This window comes from Lissotriton vulgaris, chromosome 4_1 (genome assembly GCF_964263255.1).
Source record: "Lissotriton vulgaris chromosome 4_1, aLisVul1.2, whole genome shotgun sequence".
NCBI lineage: Eukaryota > Metazoa > Chordata > Amphibia > Caudata > Salamandridae > Lissotriton > Lissotriton vulgaris.
In genome coordinates, this window is record NC_141691.1 from 526,612,488 (window position 1) to 526,624,900 (window position 12,413).

Below are 12,413 nucleotides of genomic sequence, written 5' to 3' on the forward strand. Positions count from 1 at the left end.
GAGATCAGTCCTTCTGGTCCACTAGTGGCTGGAACTGGGTCCCCTCCCATTCCAGCCACTAAGGCGAAAAACCTGGGAGTCATACCCTGTCTTTTTCCCATAACATGAAGGCAATCACATCATCTACTTTTTACACATTGAAAATTCTGGGAAAATGTTTTCCTTTCATACCTCCAGAACTACAAAAAACGGTGGCCTCTGCACTAGTTTTGTCCAAGTTGAACTACTGTAATGCCCTGGTTGGTGTAAACAAGGGACTCCTTGTTAAACTGCAGGTTCTCCAAAACTCTGCGACTCGTCTGCTTTTTGGCATTCCTAAACACTCTTCAGCCAAGCAGGCTCTTAATGCTCTACACTGGCTACCCGTGGAAAAACGGATCAATTTCAAGGTGCTATGCATTGCCTTTAAGGCCCTGCATAAACATGACCCTGATTATTTGATTGATCGTTTCCGCTGGTACACCCCCTCTAGACATCTTCGGTCCTCTTCCCTCAAGTTGGTGGAGGTGTCCAAACCTCGACTCTCGAACTGGGGTGGTAAAAGATTTGTAAACATCATGGCCAGACTGTAGAATCGTCTGCCTATTAAGCTTAAAAATGTGCCTGACCAGATTTCCTTTAGGAAAGGTTTCAAGACTTGGTTATTTACCCTGTAGTTTTTTCATATTCATACCCCGAGCCTTCAACAGAATCTCAGCGTTGTCATGTGGTTGGATGCCAATCGCCTAGATGCCTCAGGGTATTAGTTGCGCTATACAAATAAATAAATAAATAAATAAAATGGTGATCAAGACTCTGGGACAGCCAAGCCATAAAATCACTCCTGGAATTCATTGACATGCTATTACGAAGGGCAACTCTGGCAGCGCTGCATTTACACACCTCCTGTTAATTGAGAAGAAGAGAAGAGATTTGATTCCAGAGAGCCTATTCAGGGTGTGAAGGTGCAAGTTGTCTGCGGGACCTGTGACTGCTCCTGCCAGGTGATGGCATAAGTACTAGGGAACTGGCATTTCAGACTTCTCAGCCTAGTCACCTGCCACTTACACCCTTCCTTATTGGGGGTGAGGAAGAGAAATGGCCTAAGGACTGCAAATTACATGGAGGAACTGTGGAGTACCTGGATGTCTCCCAAAGACAGAAGCGTAGCAGTGGAGAACTGCAGTGGAAGACATGGATTCCCCAGCAAAACGTGGTGTTCATTCAACCTTAATTCGCTGTCTCGACATTATAGAGACATGAGATCAGGAGTAAGCAAAGTTTACTGCCAATACTAAGTTATCTATTACACCTCATCTCTAGGAGCAGAAAGATTCTCCTCTTTTTTCGGATTAGAAAGTGAAAATTTAACTACATGAAAGAGCCCCTCAGTAAACTGGTATCTAGAAAAAAAAGTGTTATTAGACTTATTGAACACTACTACAGCGAGTGTTTTGGATGGAGGGGCTTCAGAGGACTGGTGAGCAAACTACAATCTCAAATCAGGTTGTAACATACTTAATCAGTGACTAGAAGTGGTGTCAATGTGGAAACCATTGGCAGACTTGGAAATACCTAAATGCCACATACATGCTCATGCCCAAGCTATTTACCATTGCGGTAGAAACACTAGGCTGCATGTTGCATGCTAGCTGTTCTACTTTGTGTGAGAATACGATTCCAATGCAGGGCCTGTGTTATTGGGCCAATATCTTCAAATGTTCCATTAAACCTATGCTATTTTGTTACATATTTTTATGGGAATTGATTCAGTGCCCCTACTCTCACTGTATACAATCTCACACTCATTTTAAACATTTATCCTGGCCTAACTTGCATCTGCTGGTGAACTAGAAGAAATGGTAGGGTATGGGTTAGTGGTAGATCCAGACTTGGCAATCCAAAGATACAAGAAAGGTCTTGAAAACATACAGGAAAGTCAGAGCATTCGTTTTGATTCTTTCAAAGAGAAATGTTCCTATTTACTGGATGTAAGGCCCTCCTTCATGTTCATGTGGGTATGTGACCTTATTGCAATTATATGACTTAAACTGTTCAACAGTAATAGCCCTTTCTGCAAGGCAGCACAATATATGGCATCTTATAAGCAATGGTGTTCTTAACCATGTTGTTGCATACAAGCTGCTGTTAGGTCAGCATCACTTGTTAAGCACACAGCAAAAGAAGAATAAGGTATGCTGGTGTAATTAGATCAATCATCTGATTTCAGTGGTAAAGGACAGCAACATATGGCCAAAGTTATGTCATCCTTACTCCACTACAGACAGACTAAAAGTGAACTAAATACAGGAGTAGCAGAAGAACTTCAAGATAGTAAACACATCTGCACCACGAAAGAGGGTCCACAAGCCATAGCATGAACCCACCTGTATACAGCAGTAACTATTAACTCTGTCCACAATGTCCATGCCACAGTACCGAACACCATATTACCTATATAATCCCTTCTCTGAGATCTGCTGTCAAAATCTTTCGGCAGGTCCAAAGTCCTCCACAGAACCCTTAAAGACTCATTCTTAGCCTGAGCTTTTGCTCTCAAAACTTGTGCCTATTTTTTCATGACTGATAGATATTTATTGCATACTTCAATGGCAAGATAGTGTTTAAAACCTTCTTGGATCATAGGGGGCATTAGGGTGAATCTCCAAAGAGTCGGCATTTTGAGTAAACCTAGTAAAACAAGACTTCTAAAGGATGCTATGGAACCCTGAAGAAAGAGGTCTCAATTTACGCATGTTAGAAATTTCCAAGATTGTGAGCAGTAGAGGGACCACCACCTGAGCTGTGTCATCCATTGATCTTTAATTTGTGAGATGGTATGGAAAGAGAAGGACATACAACTGGGGCGGAGAGGGGGGGTAAATCAACCCGATTAGAAGGTTGACAGTAACACCAACCCCCTCATAACCAAAAGCTAGCAATCGCCATTATTACAAGGTGACTGTATCATGTTTAAGATCTTTTTATCGGCTCCTAAATGTTCGACAGATTGTTGAAATTCACTTTGAGCACTACTGGAAATATGAATAAAAGTAATTATTTGAATTTTCCTAGTATGGCAACTGATTTCTCATAATTATTAAAAGATCAAGAAATATTTTGCTTCAAATGGAAAAGTGAAACACACGATTCTAGCTTCTTTTCTTAAAGTGCATGTAAGACACCAAGTTATGGTCAGGCCTGCTCACATGGTGTATACATTAAAAACTAACAGATTCATCACCATCTAAAATTCGCACCCTATTACAAAAAAAGATTTAAGCCCAAAACTCTTACATAGATTCCTGCCCCAGTGAATGCGCCTCCTACAATTAAGTAGTATACAAGGTTGCTGCCATCTTTCCCAGGGAGACCTGTGGAGAGTGATCTAGAAGGGGCTCGAAGATTCTGACACTGCCCAACTGCAAGTAGAAACAGAAAAAAGCAGAGAAGAATGGAAATGGGGAAAACAATCACAGGACACCATGAAGGATTACATTTTCTCACAGATTCAGAACAAAAGTACAGGGTTTTATCATCAATTACTCGTCAGAAATGACTTAGCTATTCAAATAGGCACATTAGAACATGATTAAGAGGGTTGAGGGGAATCTACAGTCACTGGAACTTCCTACCAAATGCCAGTGCTGCTTGCCTATACAAATCCATCATCTCTGCCACCATCCAGGTTCCTCTGCTTCAGGACATGGTTGATGAAGGGCAAATCTAAGAAAATACTCCTGTGGAGTTTATGATCTTCGATACATGGCAAATAACGATGGGTGTGCCCCTGTGACGTGCAGACAGGCCATTCAATGAGTTATGAGGGCTGCTGTATGGGCAAATAACCCTGAAACACTAAAAGGGTCCCTGTTACGAAGCAATACAGATTAAAGTCAATACAAATTACAATTTGTTCAAGCTCAGTACTTGTGCTGTGGAATATTACTGAAAGGTAAATCCATCTTCCCACTGCACCATTCCCTCCTCCAGAAGACGTGGCTGAAAATAGAAAAAGTTGTGAAGAACAGATATTGGCACTTGGCTATACTCCTGGGTAACCAAAAAAACATTTAAACATGACTGACATGACTTACAAAAGCAGCAAACCCTGCAAAAGCCAGACACCAAAAGGCATGTTAGTGAAAGGGGCAGTTGGTAGCTAGTGTAAGAAGCTGCTGTTTTACTTACATAGACACCAGCGCCTAAAGCTGAAACGGCCACAATAAAGGTATATAGAGAACTGTTCCCACTGCCCCCAGGTGCACCACCAGAGCTAGCCATTTGCCTGGTCGTCTGTTGCTCTAGGGGCAGAGTCCATCGCTGCACCAAGTTGCCTATGGAACACAATTCATTAGACAAAATCACTGCTCAATAAACAATTTATCAAAATGGATTTTCTGAGACTGCAAGTGAGAAGCTATTTGAAAAGCAAGCAATACCTGAATTAATGGATAGAAGTAAATCTAGGGCCCGTAGCTAAGAATAATAAAATAGTTTGAAGTTATGAATACAAAGAACTTAACACGCATACTGCATTCAGTGTCTGATTTTTTAAAAACATGGGACAACATTTGCTCACCACTCCGGCTGCACCCCTATACACTGAATTTGCATGACTGTATATAATTTTATTGCTGCGTGACTCCCATTTAATAACCACCAGTGCATGCAACTACAATTAAAATAAACACCTTTTACATGCTGATAAAACTGTATGTCGTGCTCTGCTGACGCAACTAAACCCAAATAATATGGCCCTCCTCCTGTCCTCCTGATATCGGAGCAAGAAAAAGAAAATAAATAAATAAATAAATAAATAATAAATAAATCAATAAAGAGTCTGAACTGTGCAGGCCTCCCAAACTAAATGGTCCACTCTATGCCTGATCTAACTCTGTGAATCAGAACTTACTCCCTTACACATCTGTCGGGTCGGGAATCTCTTCTTCAAGGTATAGGGCAACCCTGCCCAGCTGTGATTGTATCCAGACTTTTATTCTGGCCTGTCCCTGGCCATCTCAGATAACGGTCCGGTCCAGTGGCCTGGAGTGACACACTAGGAGTGTCCTCATTGTGGCAAAGGACTACTGTTGGTGCCCTGGATGCAGTGCATAAAGCTGTGGTGGCAGCATAGTGGGTTTGTGGAACAAATAGACCATTTTACTCGAGTCACTGGAGTGAGATTATGTGTATGCTCAGAATCTCGAGGGGGAGGGAGTGCGGGGGGTATGGTGTATGGGGGGTATGGTGTATGGGTGTGTGTATGCGTGTGCATGGGCGGGTGGGTGCGTTTGTGAGTGTGTATGGTTGTAGGTGTAGCACGTACACCGTGACTGGGTTATGTGTTTAAGTTAACTTGAGTACTGAGGCCAGTGAGATCTACTGTGGATGCCCCTCGCCCTGCATAACACATGTTGGAGGGTGAAGACATCCCTCCCAGACAGTGAAAGTATACTGCCTGCACTCCTGTGACTGAAGATACAGAGACTGAAGTGAGGAGAACCGAGACAGAGCTAAAGTTAGAAATGTTATGAAGCCTTTGGTTAGCAAGGGGATGCTGATCAGATCTTCTTGAACACTGCTATTTGGCTGACGGTAGGGGTGAAAGATGGCACTGTAGGTTTGTTGCAACAGGTGAGGAAGTTTCTAGATCAGAATCAAAATTAATGGAATGCTTCAAATATCTTCAGACTGGAGAGAGTCATTCGACAAAGGTGCCACCGGCCCTGAGATTCCAATAAAAAATTAACTCTTGGAATAAGGGTGACTGAGGACCATGGAGATCTGTAAGAAGCAAATATGATAAAATCCTGCTATAGTACTTTAGGGAAGGCATCGACAGATTGATGACTCACCCACTAACTCTTAACCCTTCAAAAGCAGTGGGTGCATTCTCGTTTTCAATATTACAACGTGAAAATGCTACTACATGAAAGAGCGCTTTAATAAACTGCTATTTAGAAAAATAATTGGTATTAGACTTATGCCCATGAGGTTACTTTGCTTAATTTGCAGTCTTCGCCCTTTTAATTCACATTGATCCCAATATTCCAGCAGTTTGCTTTGAACTCTATTTGCTGCAGTGGGTGTTTTGTATGGAGGTACTTCCACGGACTCATGAGGCAAACTAAACCTCAAATCAGGTTGTAGCGTACTTAATCAGTGACTAGAATTGGTTTCAAAGTCGAAAACACTGACATTATTGCAATGTTTGAAGGGCACATAACTGCTCATGCCTAAACTATTCACCATGGCAGTAGAAACGCTAGGCTGCATGTTGCAGGCTAGCTTTTCTACTGCCTGTGAAAATACCATTCTCACGCAGGACTTGTGTTGTAGCGCCAATATTTCTAATGTCTCATCAAACCTATCCTATTTTGTTATATATTTTTATGGTGGTTTGATTCAGAGCTCCTATTCACACTATGAGTAAAAGTACTGGAAACTGGACATGGCCCCCTTTCCAGCAGTACCACCCCCAACTGGATTGGCTCTCTAATATGCCATAACGTGCACACTTGCACTCAGCGTATGCACATCAACACACTCAACAGTACCGTTACCCTCCATTACTGTGCCCTCAAATACACACATACATTCATCACACCCATTCGCTCTGTACACTGTCCAGTACTATAGCCTTTCTGTACCATGGTAGGCGTGGTGTGCTACTTGCAAACACACACGCTGCCAGCACAGACATGTTGCACAACACTTCACCCATCATGTACTGATTACCAGGGACAATTGAAAGATCCAGGGCTTTCAAGCCAGACCTCAGACACTCTCACAGACATGGCCTGACAGTACCGTCAAACACTATCGATCGGCCTGGTCCATATGGATGGGTTGGTGTCACCAGAGGCACCTGAATCCCATGGGGACAGAAATTGTCTAGATACTGAATTTCCTGGCTTCCCTCGGTTCTAAGCGATTAGCTTACAGATCGGTGGCTTTCCGTTCAACCCTCTCTGCAAGTCATGTCCTAATTTATGGACATTCAGTGGGCAAACACTCACTGGTCTGAAAATTATTCAGGCATCCAGCTATCTTTTTCCCCTGAACCGAGATATCCGGTGCTATAGGATGTCAACTCTGTACTCAACCTTTTTCTCTCCTGGCCCTAGAACAAATAGCTGTCAGGAAAAGCAAGTGTGCCAAATTGTCAACTCTGCTATTTTTGGTCTCCTGTAGATTGGTATGAGATGTCCATGCCCTGGACATCGCAGGCAGAATATTTAACCCGGATGGGGTCACTTTTCACATTTCAAGATGAACAAAGACCAACTCTCAGATGAACACATAACACCCTTTCCGGACTCTCCCAAAATATATGTCCTTAGATGTATAAAGGCTTAGGAGTCAAAAAACAATCCGAAATATCAGATCAAAAACCTAGCTATCAGGAGGAGTCACTTTCAGCATTGGATGTGGCTCACACGAAGGAAAAGGAAAAAGGGGAGGAATATCCTTTTTCTTTAGTCCCCTCACTCACCGGAGTTTCCTCACGGTGACATGCTTCATCATAGGGGCTTCCCAACCCGCTGCGGGTTGAGGCGTGCTACGACTTGCGCCACTACGTAGGAGCACTTTTTAAATGAGGACTATGTGTGGTGTCATGTGAAAAATGGAAGTGGATGGAGTGGTGTGAATTTTAAAATATCCTACTAGTGGGCGGGAGAAAACTTAATTCATGCTCCTAGTGTATATATTAAAAGTGGGGTGGTTCTCTAGGTGAGTTGGTTCGATTATGAGACCAGAACCCTAGTAGAAAGCCAACTAGTTTCGAGCTGTACCCCTCAGCTCTTCTTCAGGACGTCACAGGGTCCAGCCCTGTGAGTACCACTCCAAAAAGTGAATCATATGCCTACCAATGAGCATGTACTAATAATTATACATACGACTCCTCTGCGATTCAGTGTCGTATGTTTTTTTTAGGCTCTGATGGGCCTCTGGGACATACGAGGGAAAATGAGGAAGTCAGCGGAACCATTTGTTACGGAGCTCTTCCTATCTTTTACACCTAATCAGCATCCCTCAAGAGCGGCGGATGAGTGAGGGGACTAAAGAAAAAGGAAATTCCTCCCCTTTTTCGTTTTCCTTCGTGTGAGCCACATCCAATGCTGAAAGTGACTCCTCCTGATAGCTAGGTTTTTTGATCTGATATTTCGGATTGTTTTTTGACTTATACTTTGCTGTGGAGGGCGAACCTAGCTACTTTTTACTCTACCTCCCCCCTTACTTTTGAATTTCTTTAAAGGCTTATGAGGCCATGACAGAAGAAATCCATCACACAGGAAAATGGCAACTCCTCATAGCCATCAGAAATCCCCATAAAGGAGTCTCCTCCCCCACCATTGCCAGCTGGGTCCGATGGGCCATGCAGGAAGCCGGCATTGACAAAGATATTCAGGGCACATTCTACCAAAGGAGCAATGGCATCCAAAACGTTCACATTGGGGGCACGTCATGAGGACATCCTGAACGCAGCTGATTAGTCCTCAGACTTGATGTTCAAAGTGTAATTTCAAACCACTCCCCAGTGTTGCAGCCTTGATGGCAGGTAAGCTTTGAACTAGCATAATCCTCACATGAGGCCCAGACAGAGAATGAAAAATGTCCTCGCTTTCATAACAGAAAGTTTACATTCTATTACGAACACGGCGGCAAGGATTTTCCTGCCCAGGGTCGAGGAACAACTGTCCCACCCTGTACTAATACCACTGCTCATAGAGACAACCTTTCATTAGCTCTAAAAAACTAGTGTACGTTCTCATATATGAGATAACATGGAAAGGGGCCGATGATATTTGATCTGTTACTGTTGACCTTAATGCGAAGGATATCGACTCAACAATTCCCATTTTTCCACAGGGGCTGAATCCCCAAAGTAAGAGTAGACCAGAAAGATTCTGGCTGATATCGCACAAAGAAAAAGGTGGGAGGAGAATCAGCAAGGGGCTATGAATGGACCTCCGCATGCTGATTGGATGGACTGAAGGTGCACTGTTCCCTATGGTTCAAGGGATTTGAAGCTTTTGTCAACAAATATTTTAAAACGGCTGTCACCACACACGATAATTTGGAATAAGAACTAGAATGTGGTGTATGGTGATGACCATACTTAATTGCTTCCAGCGGATATCAATACTGTTGGTTATGGTGATACAAAAGTTGATATCCTGGCTTATTCCATCATGAAAATTCAGTTTTGGGAGTGGGAAACGGTTGGGAAAGTTTATGTTTGTAAAAGAAACTTGTTAGGTTGGGGATAACTTCATTTTAACTCTCAAGAGAGGGTGCTAATGTTTGCAAGGAAATTGTTGAATTATATTTATATTGGGTTCCTCAAAGTATTTGAGGGGGAGCTTGGCTTACCCAAAAACTTCGAATACAAGATTGTTTTAAAGATAATGCTATACCTTGTGTGTTCAAAGTATGCAAAGTTCCCAGTTTGATGCTAGACCAACTTAAAGAGAAATTACTACGTTTTTGAATTTGGGAGATATTGAGGAGAATCTTTGCAGTGGCTCTCTCAAGTGGTCCCGACACCAAGAAGGATAGGAAGAAAATATGAATGTTTGTCGACCTGCTAGTTTGATTAAACATATCTGGGTAGACAGGCAGCCTTAACGAAATATCTCGAAACTTTGGCTTTGATTAAAGGTGCCCAATTGTTTAGTGTTATTGAGTTTTCTTCTGCTTACAATAAAGTTCTACTGCATGTAAAGTCCAGACATTTGACATCTTTCGCAACTCCCTTGGCAGCATACAGGTTTGTTTGTATGCAACTTGTGGTTAGCATCTGCTGCCGTTTGGTTTCAGAGTGATGAACATTTTGGAAGGTCTGTCTAGAGTTCTTTTCTTTCAAGAAGCCATTTTGCTTTATTTTAAGGATCAAGAGGAGCGTGAGGAAACTGAGGGGTGTGTTGAAACTTGTTCTAAAGAAAGACATGCGTAAATTCAGGGTGACCTCAGTAACTTACTTTGGACATACCATTTCTGACAAGGGTAGAAGTCCAAAATTGAATTTGGGCAAAAGCATTGTTGATGTGCCCACACCGGAGAATAGGGATCAAATACATTGTTTTCTTGATTTAGCAGAATTCTATTTGTTTCCTAAATTTGCTGGTCTATCTCAACATTTGAGACATTTTCTTAAGAAGGGTTCAAAGTTTCAGTCGACTGATTAATGTGACATGGCCCTTTTGGTCATCAAACAAAGCACTGGGAGACCTACTATGTAAGGACATTTTGATGCATGGAGGAAAAGCTTCTTGTCAACTGATGCAAATCTCAGTGTGCTGGGTGCAGTTCCTTCCCAAGTTGTTGATGATGAACTTAATGAGTGAGACACCAATGCCACAACTTTAAAAAGGAGAGGAAGCGTGGTACTCTGTTAGAGACCCCAAAGCATTGGTTGTGTATTGGGCTATACTTCCTTTAAATATTTTACTTTGAGGGATCCCTTTTATGGTTAGGTCAGATCACGGTCTACTTTTTCAATTATTCCTATATAAGAGTGCTGATAATTTATCTCCTAGAATCAATTGTTAGGTGGAGGATGGTCCTGAGTATAATTTTGCTGTTGAATACTTTTGGCAAGTTTGCCCATCAAGAAGAATTGTGAGAATAGGGACAGCCCTTTGATTGCTTGGGTGTGTGAGTGCAATTGACATAAAGGAGTGATGCCATCTTCAGTGATGCTGCTTCTTCAACTTTAGACAACATTATTGTGAAGGATTGGGTCCGATATCAAAGATGATCCTGATACATTGAAAGGGTTTTAGAATGTTAAAAATTATCTTTACATTGTGGAGGGAAGAGTCTGTAGAGGAGATGTGTGATAACTCTTGTAGATTTGAGAGAAAAGATTATCAATTTAGATTCTGAAGAACAATTGGGGAGGAATTTAATGAAAGCGAGATTGAGCGAGTGGTATTGGTGGCCTGGAATGGATCTTAATACTGAGAGTGTTGTAAAAAATTATTGTCAGTCTGTGAGTAATGATAAAGGCAGTACCATACACACTGCTCCTCTTTTACCAGTCATAACTCGATCCTGTCCTTGGATTAAGCTAGGCTTACACGCTGTTCTTCCTTTTGAGTTGATGGCAATGAACGTTATGCACTGTTGTTGGTTTACTACACCTACAAATGAGAGGGGCACTAAATGTGTTTTCAATTAACACTAGGACAGTGATTGAGTTCCTCAAGGAAAAGCTTTCGTGAGGGTATTCCCAAATATTTGCTCACTGATAATGGAGGACAATTTGTTTCCTGCAAAGTGTGCGAGTTTTTTAAACAAACTTTCTATTGTAATCCTTAGAACAGTTCTCTCCTTGTCTATGCCAAATCAATGGCATGTGACATTGGACAGGACTGTGAGTAGTTGTGCTCAGAGATCTCCCCAAGGAATTCTTTGAAAGATGTGTATTGAAGAAAACATTGGTGGGCTCAGCTCAATGCACCCAATGGTGTTACTTGTGCTTGCCCTTTTATTTTACTGAGGGGTCATTGGCCCCATAATAAATTCAATCCAGAATGGTTGAATTGGAGTGTGGCAAGGAGTGGTGAGTGTATGCGCATGGAAGATATGAGCTCCCATTAGAGATCACATCAGTTCAAGTATAACTCTAGAGATAATGTCAAAAGTTCTGGTTCACAAGGGTAGTTGTAATGTAGATGGTAAGGTTTTGGTTAAGAAACATGTTTTGATAAAAAAAAAGTACTTTCCAGGTTCATGGGTCCTTTAATTATTAGTAAGTTGAGGAACATTGTTGTGATACTTGACTTGAGGGATGTTTGGAACCGGTCTTGTTTGGTTAAAATTGATGACAAGTCGAGTGCTCGTGAGGGCACTTCTGGTGGGGGAAGTTTCTCCTATCAATCATAATGTTGCTGTAAGACACTGGAAAAACAAGAACCAAACCTGGTGCTGCTATAGTGATTTCGTGATGGGTTGAATCATTCTTAACATGATATGTAGTATCATTAGCAGTGTCCCTTTAGTGTTCCTTCCCTTACTGTTGGTATCTTTAGTGACTTGTAGAATATGGTTTTAATATGTGACTTCTGCCACTGTGATTATGCATTTTTTTCATACCAATGTTTTTGCATACACCAATCTTCTTTAGTTTTTATGAGTTCTATAGGATGGAGATGTGTTATGGCTGGTTTCAAGTCTAGCATTATTGCTGCCTCGGCAGCTTCGAACCCTAGGTGTGTAGCCTACTTCTAGAGTCTTGGAGGAGAATGGGTATTAGTTGATGTCACCGAAGATGGTGGATTGGTGGTCTGATGCTGTATTCTTATGGAAATAAATACTTGAAACTTGGAGTGGAGTTTCCATTCTTACCTACTGCAGATAGGAACATTTTCCTTATATGAAATTGTTAGACGGGGACCCGGAGGGTCGGCCGCGCACGGGGG

General features: G+C 42.0%; 1 protein-coding gene across 2 annotated transcripts in view; it reads right to left on the minus strand.

Moving 5' to 3' along the window:
* LOC147721191 (apoptosis-inducing factor 1, mitochondrial-like) overlaps window positions 1–12,413 on the minus strand; it is a 249,867-nt gene that overhangs the window by 221,470 nt on the left and 15,984 nt on the right. Inside the window, exon 2 of one of the 2 annotated variants that reach the window (XM_086964674.1) lies at window positions 3,277–3,401. In XM_086964674.1, coding sequence (XP_086820800.1) covers window positions 3,277–3,401 — 125 coding nt within the window. Of the gene's footprint in view, window positions 1–3,276; window positions 3,402–4,170; window positions 4,317–12,413 lie in introns of both variants that reach the window. The other variant, XM_086964673.1, reaches the window with a different exon arrangement.